This window comes from Genypterus blacodes, unplaced genomic scaffold (assembly GCF_046128005.1).
Source record: "Genypterus blacodes isolate CSIRO-AG114 ecotype Tasmania unplaced genomic scaffold, CSIRO-AGI_Gbla_v1 ptg000077l_1, whole genome shotgun sequence".
NCBI lineage: Eukaryota > Metazoa > Chordata > Actinopteri > Ophidiiformes > Ophidiidae > Genypterus > Genypterus blacodes.
The window spans coordinates 549644-568416 of NW_027466886.1; the positions used below are offsets into that span (position 1 = coordinate 549644).

General features: G+C 45.4%; 1 protein-coding gene across 1 annotated transcript in view; it reads left to right on the forward strand.

The window, feature by feature from the left end:
• Positions 1-2069: 2069 nt before the first annotated feature.
• The window catches only part of hcn1 (hyperpolarization activated cyclic nucleotide-gated potassium channel 1), a 51469-nt gene continuing 34765 nt past the window's right edge, over positions 2070-18773 (forward strand). Inside the window, exons 1-2 of the mRNA XM_076158444.1 lie at positions 2070-2425; positions 9501-9924. Of these exons, the coding sequence (XP_076014559.1) occupies positions 2070-2425; positions 9501-9924 (780 nt within the window). The remainder of the gene's footprint in view (positions 2426-9500; positions 9925-18773) is intronic.

Below are 18773 nucleotides of genomic sequence, written 5' to 3' on the forward strand. Positions count from 1 at the left end.
TGCCACATTGCAGACTGAGGCACAGACCGACTCGTTTCGTTCAAATCTACTATTCATTTGTTTGAATTCATTGGTTTTTCTGTTTTTAATTCTTGCTGTCTCCATTAAAGGAATCTTAGGATAGGGGTAAATAATAGTAAATTGATTGAGGCTTTGTGCAGAGCTTTGTATTGCACACCAGGTATTTGCAGCACATCTACGGTACCCAAGCACCGATGATAATGTATCGCATTCCTCTGTAGTGTTATTGATTCACAGCGGCAACAAGAAAGAATCCAGTTTGAATCCGTCCTCACTGAGTGATTGCGTTGCTAATCCTGATCTATTGGAGGGCTGCTTGGTTTCCCTCACTGGTGTACAGACAGTGAAGCCTCACCCGGCTCCAAATTGTTCTACATCATCCGTTTTTATTTCCTTCATGCAATGTGTTAACTTCATTCTTTTTTGCTTCTTAATTGTGTTTGACAGCAAGTTTCTCACTGACACCTTCAGTTTAGTAATGAAGACGTGTAGCAAGGTGCACTGATTAGTCAGCGACTTGCCATATCACCTCCAGGTTGGTCATTCTTGAGGGTGAAGTGGAAATAAATAAACACACACAAACGCAAGGTAAGTAAATAGACAAGAAATGCTTACGTATACATTATTTTATGAAACGTGGCACATTTACTGTATATGAGTCTGGCATGAAGGCAGTGCAGCATGAGGATCCTTGTTTTGAAGGATTCCTTGGAATCTGCAGGGAGCTTGGCAATGATTTCTGTGCAGTATGTACGGTTGATTTCCCATCAGCAGATGGGTTTGTGTGTCACTGCGAGTCCTGCAGTGATGCCGTTGTGGCGACAGAACCAAACTAATCTGGGGATCCCTATAGATGAGCAGCTTTCTGCTTCTCTCAACATTCCTTCCACCATCCTAGTCTCAGATGTACCAACTATTTTTTTTCCTCCGTCAAATCTTCATCACCTCCCTTCACAAAGGTTTTCTTTACTTAAGCATATTTTTGCTCACTCCATTTTCGGTGGGAAGTTTTTTTTTCTTCATTTGTCCAATGATTATAGTTAATTACATTGCAGATTTAAATTCTGCATTAAAAGCAAATGGGGAAAAGTATCAGAGAGAATCTAATGTGCAACTTTAAATCTGTATCTGTGGGATGATGATTGTATTTCCAACGTTTGTATTATTTTATCTATGTGATCTTAATACAGCATAACCATTCACACAATCAAAGACACTTTTTTTTATTATCTTTGTATGATCCTGTCATCCAAACTTTAAGTAATTAATTGAACCACATCATTCATCCACCAATGCTCCCCAGGCATTACATCTCCAAACACGGGACCACAACACCTTGAAAGGTGCAACATCCACAACATGTTCAACTCCTTCCTTCATAAGATCCAATGGCGTAAACCGGCTGATCACACCAGCACTTACAATCTGTTTCACCGTGTTGCCTTCCTGTGATCGCGCCTCAGTGGGGAACGAACCTGTCGCCAGAAACACACGAACAACACACAACATGTCTACCGATTTGGAGCAAAATAGATCTTCATTAACTACATGTGCCGTCACGTTAGATCAGGACGTCTCCCCCATCCTGTGTGTGATATTGTCTTCTTCCTGTCATGTGGGAAAGTGATGATGAAGAGGAGGAGGAGGAGGAGGATGAGAGAGTAGGTGGAGGGGGCTATCATGAGCCACATTATGTAAATAAGGTGCAGGAGCATGTGCCAGTTAAACCGCAGTGCCGTGCGGAGTGAGAGCAGGCAGAGAGAGGCTTCGTTGCGCGGCACCGAACCGGGGCGGTCGGTAGATGGCGGTAACCGAAGAAACCTGATCCACCGGGGCTGTCGGGCAGCCTAGTCTCAGTTTGCAGCACCAGCGTTGAAGGCGGAGGAAGCCGAACAGTTTTGAAGGACACCAAAAAAGAGAGAGAACCGGGAGAGCTCACGGCGGGGGGTCCTGTTCGAGTTCCAGCCCAAAACCTCGGGACTAGGAGCACGGAACGTTTTTTTTTTTTTGTAATTAACGGGGGGGAATAATTTAAAAATAACAACAACATGGAAGACAAATCCAATTCGTTCTCCAGCGCCAAAGAGGAGAAGGCGGACGGGAATAATGTTTTTCAGAGGCAAGACTCGATACAGAAGAACAACGCGGGCAGCCAGAACACGAAAGACCACGGCAACTCGGTGGGCTGCAAGGGGGACCGGGAGGAAGCCATGGTCGGCTTTGACGATCTGGACGGGGCGTCCAGGCAACACGGGTTTATGCAGAGGCAATTTGGGGCCATGATGCAGCCGGGAGTCAATAAGTTCTCCTTGCGCATGTTCGGCAGTCAGAAAGCCGTGGAGAAAGAGCAGGAGCGGGTGCAAACGGCCGGATACTGGATCATTCATCCGTATAGCGATTTTAGGTAAGGGACGGAAGAAAGACACCTGCACCCCCCCCCCACACCCAAACCCCTCTCACCCCCCCTCCCCTCTCCTTAAACCCCCCCCCGTGTCACCTTAAGGTCTGCAAGCCAGCGCATAACACTTCCACACACACACACACACACACACACACACGCACACATCCACACACACACATTACACACACCCGCCCCCCCTTTCAAAATCGCATGTATGATAGTCTACCTGTCACTACTAAAACGGGCTTTATCACGGGTGCGACTTTCCATTGCGGTATTTGTATGATTTTATACACACACACGCACACACACGAGCGCGTCAAAGGTGCATCAGCCAAATGCCCTTGGAAATAGGATGGTGAATGTCATGGTTTCACGCACACACACGCACACAGCATGTTTCGCCGTGACAGTTGGACAGCGTGTGTGTGTGTGTGTGTGTGTGTGTCATGTGTGTCCCGGGTCTTCATTGCGACAGATTCCAGTTTCTGTAAGGGGGGGTCAGTACCTGAACACAACGTGACAATGGCATTGCAGCATCACGCTTTGTAAACAGTTCAGTTTGTAGGCGGCGTATAGATATGAGGAGGGGGTGGGGTGGGGGGTACCTACACACACAGAATGCGGTAAAAATCACGAATCAAAACGATCAAACGCACAGCGCATGCTGCCAATATATGATCAATATGAGAGCTAATTTGCTCCTCGCTGGATCTATACGGAGCTGTGATATGACTAATGTATGAGTAATGCAAAGCCGCTGTGCTGCTGAGCAAATGTGATGGAATGTGTTTGTGAAAGGAGGATCATGCTACAGTTGCGTCCACTTAATGCCGTAATGACATAATTATTAGCCTACTTATTTATTTACTCGGCCTGCCTATTGGGCATTGTCCCAAAAAGCTTATAGGATGCGATCCTGCAAGCTAAACCTGCAGAGCTTTTACGGAAACTCTACCCGGTGACAGATGTAATAACAGAACTTTGTAAATGAATCTAAAATAACGTAGCCTGAGCAGCTTATTCGCCTTTACGCGTCTATATTTCAGCTTTTGAAACACTTGATGTTCAAAGGCGAACTAAAGAAGATACAGGCAGCAGTTGTTCTCCACAAGCTGCATGTTTACAGTTCATCACTCCTCCAATTAAGCCTCTCATCTGGCTGTGTCTGTGCACCAGCGTCCCTTGGCACAGCGTGATGGTGGCAATCACCCCAATTTTCCGCTGGCGCTGGATGGGAACATGCCGGGGCACGTTGTTCCCCTCTCAAGACGCTGTCCGTGGTCCTGAAAGTGTTAGCAGGCCCCGGTGTGTGCTGCATTCTGCTTCCCTCCGCTCAGCTGCTCGGGACGATCTGGTGTCTGAATATGACAAAGCTTTAAACCTGCATCCACCAGCAGCCTCCGTGATCGCCCTGCTTCACCTCGCATGTGTTGATGAATGATGGTGTCACGGCAACAATGCAATCCAGACAGCTCCTTCTCTTAAACTGTGTAAATCCCCACAGGGCCTTTTGTTTGTATGAGCCCTGCTGGTTTCTCTGCACATACAAGTCCACCAATGCACCCACACACATGTACAATGGCATTAGGCATTTATATGAGAAGATAGTAAAAGATGGCCAAAGGTCACGACTGGGGCAACAGTTATTAAATTAATGTATTCATTCATTAGCAATCTTGTTAAGCATGTGTGTGTGTGCTCTAATTTGCTGGGCTATGTTGTGACAGGGTGAACAGGGAGAAGATGGTGAATGAGTAATAATGTAATAATGTTTTCAGTGTAATACATGTTGATATAGAGTGGTTGTTAATATACATCTTCACATTATGGGGCACATTATTATATGTTATCATATTTCTCCGACTTTGCCCGGTAACAGCTGTCTAAGGTTCTTGCTTCGTGACATTTTCTGAAAGGTGGATTTTGAGAGGAAGCCCTTGTTCTTTGGCAAGCGTATTGCAAACACCCCCGCTGCTCCGACGCGGACGCTGCCTCCTGGCTAGAACGTTGTACTGGGAGGTTATACCCTTGTGCCTTCAAGCTCGCGAAACAATGTTAATACACGAGTGATGGATTTCAACAACGATATTCGCTTGGCAGGTCTCCCTTGCATCGCAGCTTGAAAGTTAAATCGTTGTGCTCTGAAGGGCACAACGTTTTGGTCCGGCGAGAGATCCTATCACGTGGAATGTTTATGGTGATGTAATTATAACATTGTGTCCATTACTTGTATTTATGTCGCGGGACGTCCATCTTTGACCCTTAAGAAGAAGAAAAGCATCCTATCTTTTAATGAAAAAGCCTTACGTAACCACCGTCCGTGAATGACACCATTATTCAGACGGGCTTTATGTTGCTTCGTGGAAGCGTTTGAAACTCGATATCCAACTTATTCTTTGTACACAGTGGCTGCTTAAAGATTAATGGCAGGTTAGTAATATTCATTATTCATAGATTTTCAGAGAGGCCTCATGCATGGCCTCATACACCTCTGGGTGTGCTGAGAAGAGGCTTTTGTCTTAGTATAAAAGACTCTCAGTGGGGTTTTCTTTCATAGTCCGTTTTAAAGAATAACATGGGAGTGCCTTGGCTGTTACAGAATAACGTGATCAGAGTTCAAATACAATGTTCCTTCCTCATTAGGCATATCGATTACTACAATTCCCTGTGCAGGACATTTTAATAATAAGAGACATTGTTTTGTTATTTAGTATAAATATGTATGAAATGACACATTCCTTTGTGGGTTGAAAACATCACGCAGGATCAGTATTCCCCCGCATCGAACCCAGGGTAGAAGGTAAACAGATGAAGGGGGAGACGGAAAAGAGGATGTTTGAGGATGGATTAAAGCCGGTGAGGGGTATTTGCAGAAGTTGTGTTTGGCCAGCTCGCAAAAAAAGACGCGTTGCCCTTTAAGAGAGGGGTGCACAGGGAGCGGCGGTGTGGGATGCTGCGATGTGCGGCACAATGAACAGGAATAACAATGAGGCTGATCGCCGGGCAGTAACTGGGATAAAGGAAAGAGATTATCCATATGTTGTATTTGACTGAAGTGTATCTATGAGGAGGCAATTTGGACTTTCTTCCCATTGTGCTTAAGTTAGTATGTGACCTTTGCAGAATAGAACTGTTACATTACAGATTTGATTGGCTCTTGTTGAGTAAGCTTCCTTGGAGGTTCCCTCAGATGCTTTGCAGCAGTGGTCTGGCATTGATTATGATAAACACTTGTTGTAGGGGGAATCTAAAGGGATGAAACAAGCGGACTTGAGGTGCAGCCAGACTCTAAGGTGGTATTTCCTCTGATTGTATAGGAGCTGGCGGCATTGGAGAGCAGAGAGAGAGGCTCTGTATAAGCTAACCAGCCTGGTCATAAATAGGTGACTGTTGGAGAAGGGAGGTGTTAACACTTGACAGATGTTGGTTGTTTGGTTTGACAGGAAGGATATGAATTATTTTTGCTTATTTTGCAGCTACACAGACATTGTTTCTGGGTCATACAGTACTCAAACATCTGACAAATGTATCTGCTTTGGGTGCTGGCAAAGAATCCAAGAGCTGGCTGGGAAATCTGGGTCTGGGAAATGACAGTGATAGATACAGACCTACTATAGAGCACTTGTGTGTTTAAGTTGCACTACATTAAGCCCTGTAGGGACATTTGCTTTCTGCATTTAACCTGTCCTAAATAACAGGAGCAGTGGGCAGCCACACTGCAGTGCCTGGGGACCGGCTCCATGTCAACAGTGCCTAGTGCCTGGATGAAGGGCGATGGTAGAGGCATGAATGGAACACATCTGTGAATCACATGCACATAGGTACAGAGAGAACAAACAAACTCTATATGTAAAGGACCAGGGAGGGCATAAGATGTATCATGCAGCTTTTGGAACCTGAACCTGAACGTGATGCCTTGCTGAAGCTGAACTTACTGGGGATGGATGCAGCTTAATACATTGTATCATGGAAGCCGGTGCCCTGCTGATTTTGGGACTGGAGGCACTTAAAGAGGCGGATCTGAGCTATGACTCACTGCATTCTCAGACTCTGAAGCAGGTCACTGCACTGCTCCAGGTTGCCATGTTTCGTGACATGCTCAAAGGTTTGTGATATTTTTTCCCACAAAAAGACATTTACTTATTTACAGTGCCCCCCTATTCTCTTAGGGACTCACAACCAAAACTATGTCAAGTCATGCATCAGATTCCACAGTATGTTGCTATCCCATTAAGAACCAAGAGGACTGGCATGGTATTATACAAAGTGCATTATGCTCTGTGCTTTGATGTGCCACTCAGGATGCTGAATCAATGCTGTACATATGAAGAGTCCACTCCTTGGTTCAATACCTGGTGTTGTAAAAATACCTGGGGTGGCTATTCTGAACCACCTAGATGACCGCTGTTTAGTAGAACTGAAGACAATTATCTGATATATGATCTATGGATATTTATAAAGCCAAGGCCCGAGCTTAATTTATTCAAACAGATCCATTACTGGCTGGCTAGTCTGCCAGGCAGACAGGCAGCCTGCCAGGCAGCCGGCCAGTCCATTTCCATCTTTGACGACTGCAGTGGACAGAGAGCAATGGAGGGGAGAAGCCGGCAGTCAGGCAGCAGAGGTGGCGTCAGTGGTGAGGTTTTAGCATGAGATAGGATTTCTGAAAGCATCTGTTTACATTTATGAGGTAAGCAGCCCTGGGACACGTCTTGAAAAGAGTGACGTGATGATGAGTCACTCCTCTCCTGCCTTTCATCTCACAGCAGAGGTCAGGGACATGAACACAGCTAGATAGACACACACCAAATCCCAAATGTGACACAAGCTGTCATCACTTATATTTAACATTTGAGCTGTTTTAAGGTGTTTTGAATTGTTTAAGAAGTCAGTTCAGTGGAAAGAAATCTGAAACTCTGCTAACTCCTTTGGTGTGTTTCCTGTGTGCCGGTCTATTCTGCAGTGCACTCCTGACAGGGATTCCCAATTACCAGCTGCCACAGACAAAGGTTTGGGTGTGTGCACTGTGAGGGAAGTTAATGTCGGGTGGATAATAGATAGATACGCTCCCATTCTGCCTACCAAGTGATGGATCTAGATACATTAATCCTCCACTGCTTATGATGATGATGTTTTACAGTTGGACGAAGCACATCCAGGATTATCGCTCATGTAACGAGCGCGGGGACTCTCGCAGGTACAATTACACACAGGAGCTAGACCTCCTCACACACAGATGATTTTATTATACAGCTTGGATCTGCTTGATCTGACTTTAGGCCGAGAAGCCACAGACTGTTTTAATTGGGGTTAAATCAGAGCATCTAACATCTAACTGTATGAAAGTGAAGGTCCTGATGCAAACATACTGTATACCTCTTAGCAAGACAGTACATTATTCTATATATCCACCATCCAATCATCTCCTCAGCGGTAGCAGAATTAATGGAGGAGATGTAATTTTCCATAGCATCACACTGCCACTATCTCCTCAGTAGCACCAAGCAGTCGGAATGTAGAGTACAGACCTTCCAGTATGTTCTTGTGGTGTGTGTGCCACAGTCTCCTCACCGCTGGAGCAAAGCTAAATGTATGACCTTTTGTGCAGAAGTGGACATTGAGAGTGGTTGTTAGGCGATAAAGGTTCAGGAGGTCACCCAAGACACGAAGATTCAAAGTTAGGGTTCAATATCAAGACAATTAGTGAATGTTTGGGAGGTTAGCTGTTGATATTGTGACTTCAAATGTGAGGCGAGATGACAGTTTGAGACTCCAGAGTAGTAAATTCCATATAAATCTTTGTTTTCAAGGTATTTGTCATACACCAAAAGCACAGACCTGATGCTGGTCCTAGATGAATGATCAGGGGACACCGGAATGCTTGGTATTCAGCCTCTGGGTAGCGTGTGTACCCGTGCCAGATTTGATCACATTCCTCACTGTGCACCAGAGGGTTTCGGTACTGATGAGCAGCACTGACGGTAAAGACCAAACTGCCACCCAGAGGGCAAAAACAATTAGTTGAAAGCAAGTCCACCAAAGTGTGCCTTTGAAACGAGACACTGTTTTTTCATTGCCTTGGTTTCTCTGCCAGTCTTATCCAAGTGTGTGAGGGCTCTGATGGCAAATGCAAGGATTTGTTTTCAGTCTAGACTGAGAGAAATGTCAAGAAGGGTTCTGAAGGGGGGAACATTTGGGAAGATGGCTAATATCGGACCTACTTATGTTTTAAGAAATACGAATTTAGACTAATTTCTAAAAGTGATCCATGCACGGTTGGGGGGTCTAGGATCAGAGCAGAAACCCTCCTGGCTACCTGGAGCACAGGCGGGGTTGCACCTGGGTGAAGTGACACTGTGTGTAAGTCGGGGTTGGGTTGAGGTTAGTGTAACGGTAAGGGTGAGAAGGAACTACGGATGAGCCAGACATGTTATTCCACCCAATAGATCTGATCTGGCCCCAACCTCCAGACAGCACGGAGCAACATCTGTGGACATTCACACCCGCGCAGCCGATATACGACCTGCTGAGATGACACCTGTGTTTGCAGGATCTGCTGAGGCTTGTGATAGACGACACACAGATATATATATATATAAATGTTTAAACCCCAGAAATGTGGCAAATCCGTAGGATCAGAATGATATTTTTAGTCTATTAACTACATTTTGCACCATCTCCATCTGCTTTTAGCTTTCAACTTGTTTGGGCCGATTGTCTCAGAATGTGTCTGTCTGGGCAAGGCCAAACAAAATTTTTATCTTTTGCTTTGTGACATTTCTTACTGTTTTGCTATAATCGGCTGCCAGCTTTGAGTGGGCGTGGCTCATTCTTCAAAAAGGTCTGTATCTCACAAATTGATTAGTTTATTGCAACTAAACTTGGTGGACATGACGATGATCATCATGCAAAGAAACATACGCCACTATAACAACAATTCAATCAAAGTTTGTTAGCTTGTCTGTGCGGGGGGGTCCAGTCAATAACCTGTTAAATTTCATCATCGAGGAACCTAATTGGAGGACTACTCTAGTGGCCTCTAGTTGGAAATTGATTTGTGTGTGTTGTTTTGCAGGTTCTACTGGGACTTGATAATGCTCATCATGATGATGGGGAATCTAATCATCATTCCTGTGGGAATAACCTTCTTCTCAGAGCAGACCACCACCACCTGGCTGGTCTTCAACGTGGCCTCGGACACCATCTTCCTGGTGGACCTGGTCATGAACTTCAGGACGGGTATCGTCAATGAGGAGAGCTCCGAGATCATCCTCGACCCCAAGGTCATCAAGATGAATTACCTAAAGAGCTGGTTCGTGGTGGACTTCCTCTCCTCCATTCCAGTGGATTATATCTTTTTAATAGTGGAGAAAGGCTTTGACTCGGAGGTTTATAAAACTGCCCGCGCCCTGCGTATCGTCCGCTTCACCAAGATCCTCAGTCTGCTGCGTCTCTTAAGACTTTCCCGACTCATCAGATACATACATCAGTGGGAGGAGGTGTGTATATCTCAGTGTGTGTGTGTGTGTGTGTGTGCGTGTGTGTGCGTCATTAGAGGGGAAACTGAGAAAACAGAAAAGCACAGATTGATTTACAGAGCAAGTAGAGAATATAGTCACCCTGTGTATGGGTTTGTGAGTCTTTTGCTGGGTTGTGGCTCGTGGCTCCATCCAGTGACTTTCCCAGCAGCAGGGTTCCAACCTTGAAAGGTTAATGCGCTGATGTAATTGCGCATGTATGAAACTAATAGGCCTGTCAATCACCAATGATCACAGGGCTTATCTATGGGTGGCAGGAGATAGTGCCATTCTGGACTCGCTGATGTGTGAAATTAAATCAAACATAGAAATCAAAAGTACTCGCTATCCGGGTTTCAAAATAAACACCTGTGTTGGCGCTGTGTTAGGCATACAGGGATTCAAAGCCAAAAGTAATTATCGATTTTTGTCAAGCAGAGGGTAACAGTGCAACCCAGACAATGGAGCCAAAATCAATTTCCACATGAATGTTATCTTAGGTTTTGATTTTATCATCATCAGACTAACCAGGTCCTTCCTTTTCCAGCTTTTCCAGTTTACCCAGTCAAACCACCTTATAACACTTTGGGAATAACGGCCCCTCGGGCTTTGTGTGAAGTGATAATCCCGAGGCACAGACCAGGAGCAAACTGCTGCGTGCCTGCTGTGTGCGTTTGATTGCTGATGCTTGCTGCAAAAGAAACAACATCTCAGCTGATTTCTTTACCATGATTAAATGCTTGTAGACGAGCAGGAGGTGGGAAAACACAGGGCCGCAAATAAGTAACAATGCGGTGATTAAGCCTACACACACATGTGTGGTTATCACTCCGTTTTCCATCCCTCTCTCCTCCTCCGGAACATCCTCGCCGCCGCTCCCGAGTCCGTCCCTCGGCTTGCTCCTCTCCCCTATTGCGATGGCCGCTGATTCTCATGCTGTTTGTTACACCGCTTGAAGCAAATTGCCTTGTTGTTGTCAGGGTTTGGCGCCTGAGCCGGGCCGCACACACACAGCACACACACAGCACACACACACACACTGCGGTTGTTCAGAATAAATACTGTGTTGTGTGTAAAGCCATAAAATAGTAACATAAACGTTTTGTGTCGGTAAACACACAGTATAGACGACATCCATTAACAACCCGCTATAGAAATCAACCGTGGCGCTGACAAACCTGACAACTGCTTCACGTTAACGTTGATGCACCAATTAACAAGTTATCCCTCTGTCTGTGTATTTTCAAGCTGTTTGGCAATCACCCGAGCCGCCTGACCTGCTATTTCCCCAGATGGATCACGGCCGTGGGCAGTTGATTATAAATTTCACACGAGACGGGGTATACTATATTATTTCGCTGTCTCGTTTGCACAGCTGCACGCGGTGGGAAGAGGAAATGGCGTCCACCAGGTTATACGGATGCATAAACAGGCGTCGTGGCCGCGAGCAGGGCGACTGGAAGAGAGGTGGAGGATCCGTCATAAGTCACGGTTGCTACAACGGCGTTTACAGCATGGCACTCAGTCATTCCTTCCTCTCCCCACTTGCGTTTCCGGCATCTCAAACTCTCCTAGCGGATCCTGCACACTCAGTTGCACTCAGTTGGTAATTGAATCAGTCATTTTCCACAGTAAGTCATCTCGCAGGCCCGCACGCCCGTCACTCCTTCATCTGTCCCCCACCGCCTTCTCTTTGTCACCATGCCGTCCCTCCATCTGGGAGATAAGGACGACGCAGCACAGATTGCAGAGGCCAGACCGGACTAAGGAGTCATTACCCTCTACGGGAGGCGTCCTTAATGCATCTCCAGTTCTGACAAAGTGAGAGGAAAACTGTCACTCACCTTTAGGAGAAATTGATTTTCTCTACACTGCCTCCCTCTTTGTGACATAACAGGAAGCTACATATGTTCCTACATGCTGTGTGAAGAGCAGTTTTTATTTTTTATTTTAACACTTAGTCACCGACATCTCCCTCTGCGATACTCATTTGCATAAAAACACAGAATGTCAGTGTTTGTCTAAAGCACCTCTAACAAAGACTGTTTTTTATCATAAAATAAGAAATAAAGAGGACGATGCGCCTCAGCAGTGCTAGTTTGATGCCGTAGCTTTAGCGTAATCCTTTAATATTATTATTTACAGTTTAAGGTCACCGCCTTAATGCAATTCCCTAATATTTGGTTCAGTTGTGTAGATAAGCAGAGCAACTTTGTACCCAGTTGTAGTGTGTGTGTGTGTGTGTGTTTGTGATGTATTTATTTGTTTATTCACACATTACAGCTTTTGCGATGCAGAGTGTTTAGGTAAATTGCAACATAAGCACAATATGGATGCTGTGCCAAGCAGTTAGGAGCCCTGGATGGGGGAACTGTTATCCGTATAAATGGAAGCGAGTGTGCACACCGGGAAATGAAAACATATATCCTCCACTATGCTATTGTCCTTGAGGTATTCAAGTTCAGAGTGTTGCTGCTACACACCCTTCTATTATATTTCCAGACACATTATTGTCCCTTTTTATTGACACTTGTAAGCTTGTGTTGAAAATTTATAGAGCTTTTTATCGACGTGTTTGAATTGCAAATTGATAACTGTATCGGTCGTCATCTGCGTCTGTGTGTAGTCACCTAAAACTCGCCGGAGCCATCAGCAGCTGCTTCATTTCCTCACCAAACCGTTTGTGTCGCAACCTTTTCCGTGGTCCATTCATTCAGTCGTTGGCCCGAGTGGTTGGGGAGCAGCAGTTTGCCGATGTGGTTCATTTTCTTACTCGACAGTGGAAAGAATCCCCAGTAGCTTTGCTCCCCCCCTCCCTCCCCTGCTCACCTGTAGCGGCCCACAGTGGCACAGTAATCATATTCAAGAGGAGGAACATTTCAAATTCATGGGTGTAACGTAACAGCTCGGGGATGTTTTTTGGCCTCCTCATCCTCAGTTTCGCCGGCAAGTTTGAAACCTTCGGCCTCTGTTCTCATTATTTCAGTTTCTTGTTATTATTCCATGCCCTCTCGCATAAACAGCTAATTATCCCAATGACCTTACAGCTACGGCAGGCTGTTTTCCTCCCATTCTTGGCGCTACCTGTGCACATGCGCTCTCTTATCAGATAATTACACCTCCTCCAGAGCTGAGTTTGGATTTGTCTTGTCATGTGTATAATGAAAACACAGAGGTAAAGAGCAGGATGTCATATGTTTAAACCGCTGCAGAGAATCCCCACGAGTCCCCGAGCCTCATCTGCCATCATCACAGCCACAAGGCCCTCTGCCAAATCCCAGCCCGGCCACAGGGGCTCAGGTTGGGCTTGTGGCAGTAAACCAGCCCCCCCTCCCCCTCTCCCCCTCCCTCCCCCTGGGCTGGCTCTACCCTTTCAGATGCTCTGGCAAAAATATTGTGCAGAAAACTGATTATCAGTCCACTAAATATGCTTCTGTGTATATTTGAGGTTTATTTTATCTCCTGTTATGCTTCATGTGACCACGGTAACGAGCTGCAGACTGGAAAACTCTTATCAATATTTGCACCTTTTTATTTTCCAATACTAATGCAATTCACTGTCTGGGCTGTATTAAGCATTCAGACCACATATAGCACAGCGAGGGACGTCTCAGCTGCAGAATGGAAGCTGCTGCCATATTGGCTCTAGACAAAGAACCTTATTTCTTCCCAGTAATATTGTCATATTTCATTATATGGTACCATTTCTGCACTGTGAATCACATTACAGCAAGGTTCATTACCAACCTAGTATGCAGAAAAGACTGTCAGGCCAAAGCTGTTCATCCAATCTAAGTCAATATAGGAGCTCAAGCAACAAATCAGTAACAACAATCGAGGTACAGGCAGGAATTTCTCGTCTTTTCTCTGCGTTTCGGGCCAAAATACGTATTTGCAACATGTCTTATATTTTGATGTATCCTTCCTTACGCTAGGACATGATGATACCATGCTGTGTGTCCTGACAGTGAGTTTCGCAACAATGCCCTCCCACAAACAAACCATTACAGCAGCACAACAGGTGGCAACATCACCGCTCTCACTCTCTGATAATGAAGCGGCCTCCTTACCTTAGTTATCCTCCTAAATCATCTCATTTGTTTCATCTCATCTCTGGTGTAAGGAAAAAAACAAACTATATTATTTTTCATTGGAACATGAGGTCCTGCTGCCACCTACTCCAGCTCTCGCGCCTCAGGTTCGCTTCCACAATCGTACAACTGTGCCGCGAGGCTGCAACCGGTGCCTGCGAGGGGAACTGCAACCGCTTTAACCAAGAGTCAACTATCACGTTAAAAAGGCTCGTTAAATCACTTAAAAGGTTTCTGAAAATGGCTCATTAGGCACTATTAAAGAAAAAGTTACCTGGCTGAGGAAAGAGCTGTGTATGTCTTGAGGAGTATCTGATGGAGTTGATGCCAGTAACCGCTTTACCCGTTACTCGGTGTCATTAGGGATCAGTGTGCGGTCGATTCACAGCTCAGTGGGTAAAGTGATCTGAAAGGGGAAAATGTGAGCCAGCTGACCTGGGTGTCCAGTTTGCCGTGCGAGGGTACAAGAGAAGACTTTAACTACATTGCACCAGTCGACATTTAGTCTTGTCTGAAACAAGCCGTACTATAGTGTGACAGTACGTCTGCACACCTTTATGTCCTGGAAGGCGTTTGGATTAGTAACCAGATCGCAGGCGGCAGTAACTCATTTTGTTTTTATTCCTCAGTGCACTGGAGACGTTCCATTCCAATGAAGCTTCGAGGCCGGCGAGAGAAAATACAAATACGACACTGTCAAAAATATTTAACAGACGGCGAGTAACGGTGGCGGCGTGGCGAGGGCGGGGAAAAAAACGGGCCGTGATGAAGTCGCTGTGTAATTTGCCACCTCGGCAAGAGATGATTTGCTGCCAAAGGGGATTAACAGGCTTGGATTTATAAACCCCCCCCTCCCCCTCCACACACACACACACACACACACACACACACACACACACACACACACACACACAGATAGGTGCACTCCCACACACACGCACACACACACATATAATGGGTGCTGAGTCCTGAGTCGTGCAGTGCTGATTCATGTGTGGCGAAGGAGGAAAGGGAGGAAAATGAGCAGAGACGGCAGCCTGTGTCACACGTCCGCTTGTTTGTTGAACACACAGCAGCATCAGTAGTTTCTTCTGTGTGCGCGTGTGTGTGTGTGCGTGCGTGTGTGTTCCTGTGATAGATTTCATGTTTTGCTGATGAATTGCCTTTCTACCTGTTTGCAATGGAGGACGCGGGGATCAGGCCGCCTGTGTAAGCAGAGCTGCACCCCGATGCAATTTACACAGCCAGCGCCATGTTGTCACCAAGCCCATAAAAAGGCAAATCAAGTCTACAAACAAGAGAACCGCAAATGACATTTATAGGAGTATAATTAAAACGACTCTGGCCTGGTTTTCATGTTCTCTCAAATGTCATTTAGTTGCAGGACACACACTCTCTCACACACACACTCACACACACACTCACACAGCAGAAATGCGACCAGCTGCGGGATTTTGCTCCGTGAAAGCTGCTGTGGAGCCGTCGGCTGATGAGTGTTTACAAATGGTTTATGTGATGTGTGTGTGTGTGTGTGAGAGTGTGTGTGATTGTGGGTCCGTGCGTCATCCCAGCATAGAAGCAAAACAGACATGTATTATTTATTCAGGCTTTATATCCTTAAAAAAGGCTTCCTGTCTTCACTCAGTTGCGGCTTTGAAGTATTAAAAACTCATCTTCCAACTTTAAAATGCAGCAGAAAATATATTATAATTGTTATCGACACATCAGCCCTCATGCTCATCCCTTTTAAATCTTATACACTGTGACATTGCCTACAAAAACACACACACACAGACATCCACTCATTGTGGATAAAGATCTAACTCATTCTTCATTCCGAGCTGTGTGTGATGAAGCTGCAGAGGGAGAGTGGGACACGGTGGCCTCATAAATATTTGAGACTGAGCATGTTTCAATTTTTTGCAGCAGGTGAGAGCCGAACCGTATTTCATATCAGAGCTGGATGAGAGGAACACACGCATGTAGCCAGAGCTGCACAGCTGCTGAGGTTTGATTTTTCGTGAAAGAGAGGAAGTCAGTGGGGGGCGATTTTGCAAAGCACACGCACAGAAAAAATTCCAATTTTCATTCTCAACTCTTTTTAAGACGTGTTCTAGTGTGTAACCTGGAGTAACAGCAGGTGTGTTTCCAGAGTCTTGTTTGGAGGGCGAATAGTAATCCGCACCATTTCTTCTCTTGTGCCAATAATGGGAGATGATATAAGTCTGTTGCCAAGGCCAGTTTGGTGTGAAAATGGGAAAGAGGCTGTGTTTGATAGCAACAAAACAGGGCGGCACCGACCCGGTTCATAGAAACAGATCAACAAAAGGCCACTGGTGACACACCGGTTTCCCTGCGTATCCAGGTATGTTGTGAGTGAAGTCTGGGTCGCCCGGGCTCAACATCAATCATCCTCCACCTGCTCCACATGTCTGCTGGACCAGGTGCTCCGTCTGGCTCTTGCTCCCCCGCCCCCCCTCCCTCCCCCCTCCATGTGCGGTCGGGCTTTTATGTTTTCAGTTTGCTACATTAGATTATCCCGTGGTGTCCCGCGGTGGATTGTTTAAATGACTCCCATTGATTTCACCAATCAATCAAAGCGGCATAAACGGGCCGCCAGCACAAAATCAACATAATACAAGGGAAATTATGCAACATGTTGATTATTTAATACCGGGGTGCTGAGTTGAGTAGTCAGAAAATCAGACCAAGTACTGCTGTGGTGTGTTTTGCACTTTCCCACCTCCTCCTGCTCCATATGTATGAAGCTCCTGGCTACAAAATGTTAAATTCACCGCATCATATCCGTCACTCCTGCATTTTTAATAATGCCGCTCCAGCGCCGTCAAGTTTTCCTTGAGCTTCATCCCGTTTGGTTGAAAGGTTTTCCGACGCATCCGGTGTGCCGTTGAAGTGCTGAAGGGCTCCGAGCCAAACATCCTATGCAGAGTTTCCTGGCGGCGGGGCTTAAGACCTCTGTCGCATGTCTGACAGTGTGACAGTCTCTCACAGATTTGACCTGTTTGAAGGAGGAGGGATGGTTTATTTATTCATTTCAACGGCCAGGATATGTTGACGCACTCCACTAAAGGCCTTATTCTGCGTCATTTCCCAGTATTTCTTGTGGTTTCTGGTTCAGTGAGTGCATATGTGTCATTGATACTGATTTGAATATCAATTTCTACCTGTACTTTGGCTCAAACTGTGTCGCTCTGTACCTACACTTTGAGTAGGACAATTTAACCCTTTTGTCCTTTGCCAAGCTACTCACTTCTGCTGCTTGTTGGCCTTTCTACCTGCAGTAGATAATGGAAATTGCCTGACCATCTGGATCAGGTTCAGAGTTAAGTGTTCGGATTTATGATGTTGAAGTGGTTAAGACAGAGTGTGATTATACGCTCCAATTACAGAGCCGTAGGTAGCCACTATATGTCAGTGAGGTACCGAAAAATTGTTAAGTATATGAGTATAGTGTTAAATCACAGCTTGTTCCCCCTGTGGTGAACAGCGGTGGAAGCGTGTTTGATTTTAGCTGATGGGATAGGAGCAAAGATACAGAGGCAAAGAAAATGACTAGGGCCGAAGGAAAGACAGGAGGGAGGACGGAGGGGGACAAAGACAGACAAAATGGAGGAAGGGAAAGAGGGAAGCAAGAAGGCATGATTGATAAAGAAAGTGAGACGAACAGCTGTTTGATCATAACTAAAAGCTTTGATTCCTGTAAGTCATCCGCTCACCTACTCACAGCGTGTTTACATGTAGTGTCATTCATCATATTGTCGACGGTAACCTGAGCCGTCACACACACAGAGTCAGGGGGAACACACCTCTGCATTCGCCTCTCTCGCCGTCTCACTGGCAGCCTGTCTGTCTCGGTTCGTCCACTGGTGTAAGATGTGAACAGACCTGCGTCAGAGAAAACAGAGACAAACAAAAAGAGACGGACCGACAGTGAGACAGAATACAGATACAGACTGACTCTTGATAAAATGTAAATAAAACGGGTGAAATAATTTCCTCTTAAATTAAAATTAGACACATTATACAGATTATCGGATCTTATTTGAAAATCTTGGCAGTGCTTTAATGTGTCTGAAAAAAACAACATGGATCCATTTCTAGCTTTCTTTGCTGCAGCACTGGTGTCCACACTGAGTGAAAACATGCTATTTGGAGGTTTTTTTAGGGCTGTTCTGATTCTGATTGACTTCTTAGCCTCGTAAAGATGTCAGCGAGGTAAAGGGTTAATCAAGACAAAGCTTTCAGGCCTGTCAGAGCCTTTGAGTTTGTTCTACTAGAAATATTTCAAAAGGCCAGAACCTCAAATTGGGACAATTTCTGTCTAAAATGAGTGAATAAACAACAAAATCATAACATGTCTCCTTTAATATAAATTGCAACAAGGTCTTTCCTTAACAAATGACCATTTTTATTACCAGATTTATGTTGCATTTCCAAACTCTTGTCATTATTTGATCCGGGGTATAGACATCTCAAAATCGATAACTTGTACGTTCTATTTCTGTGTTTCTGGTATGTGTGTAAGAGTGTGTAAGTGGGATCTCCCCTGTGAAGTAACTCTCCTCTCTGCATGCTGGTGCACAGTACAGTAAGCAGACAGGACCACAGATAAAGAAGAGGGAGGGGACTAACCTGATAAGTGCAGAGATTAGGCTAATCTCGGTTATTTTCGTTCGCCCGTCTCTTGCTGGTGCTCCGTGTGTGAGTAAGTGTGTGAGT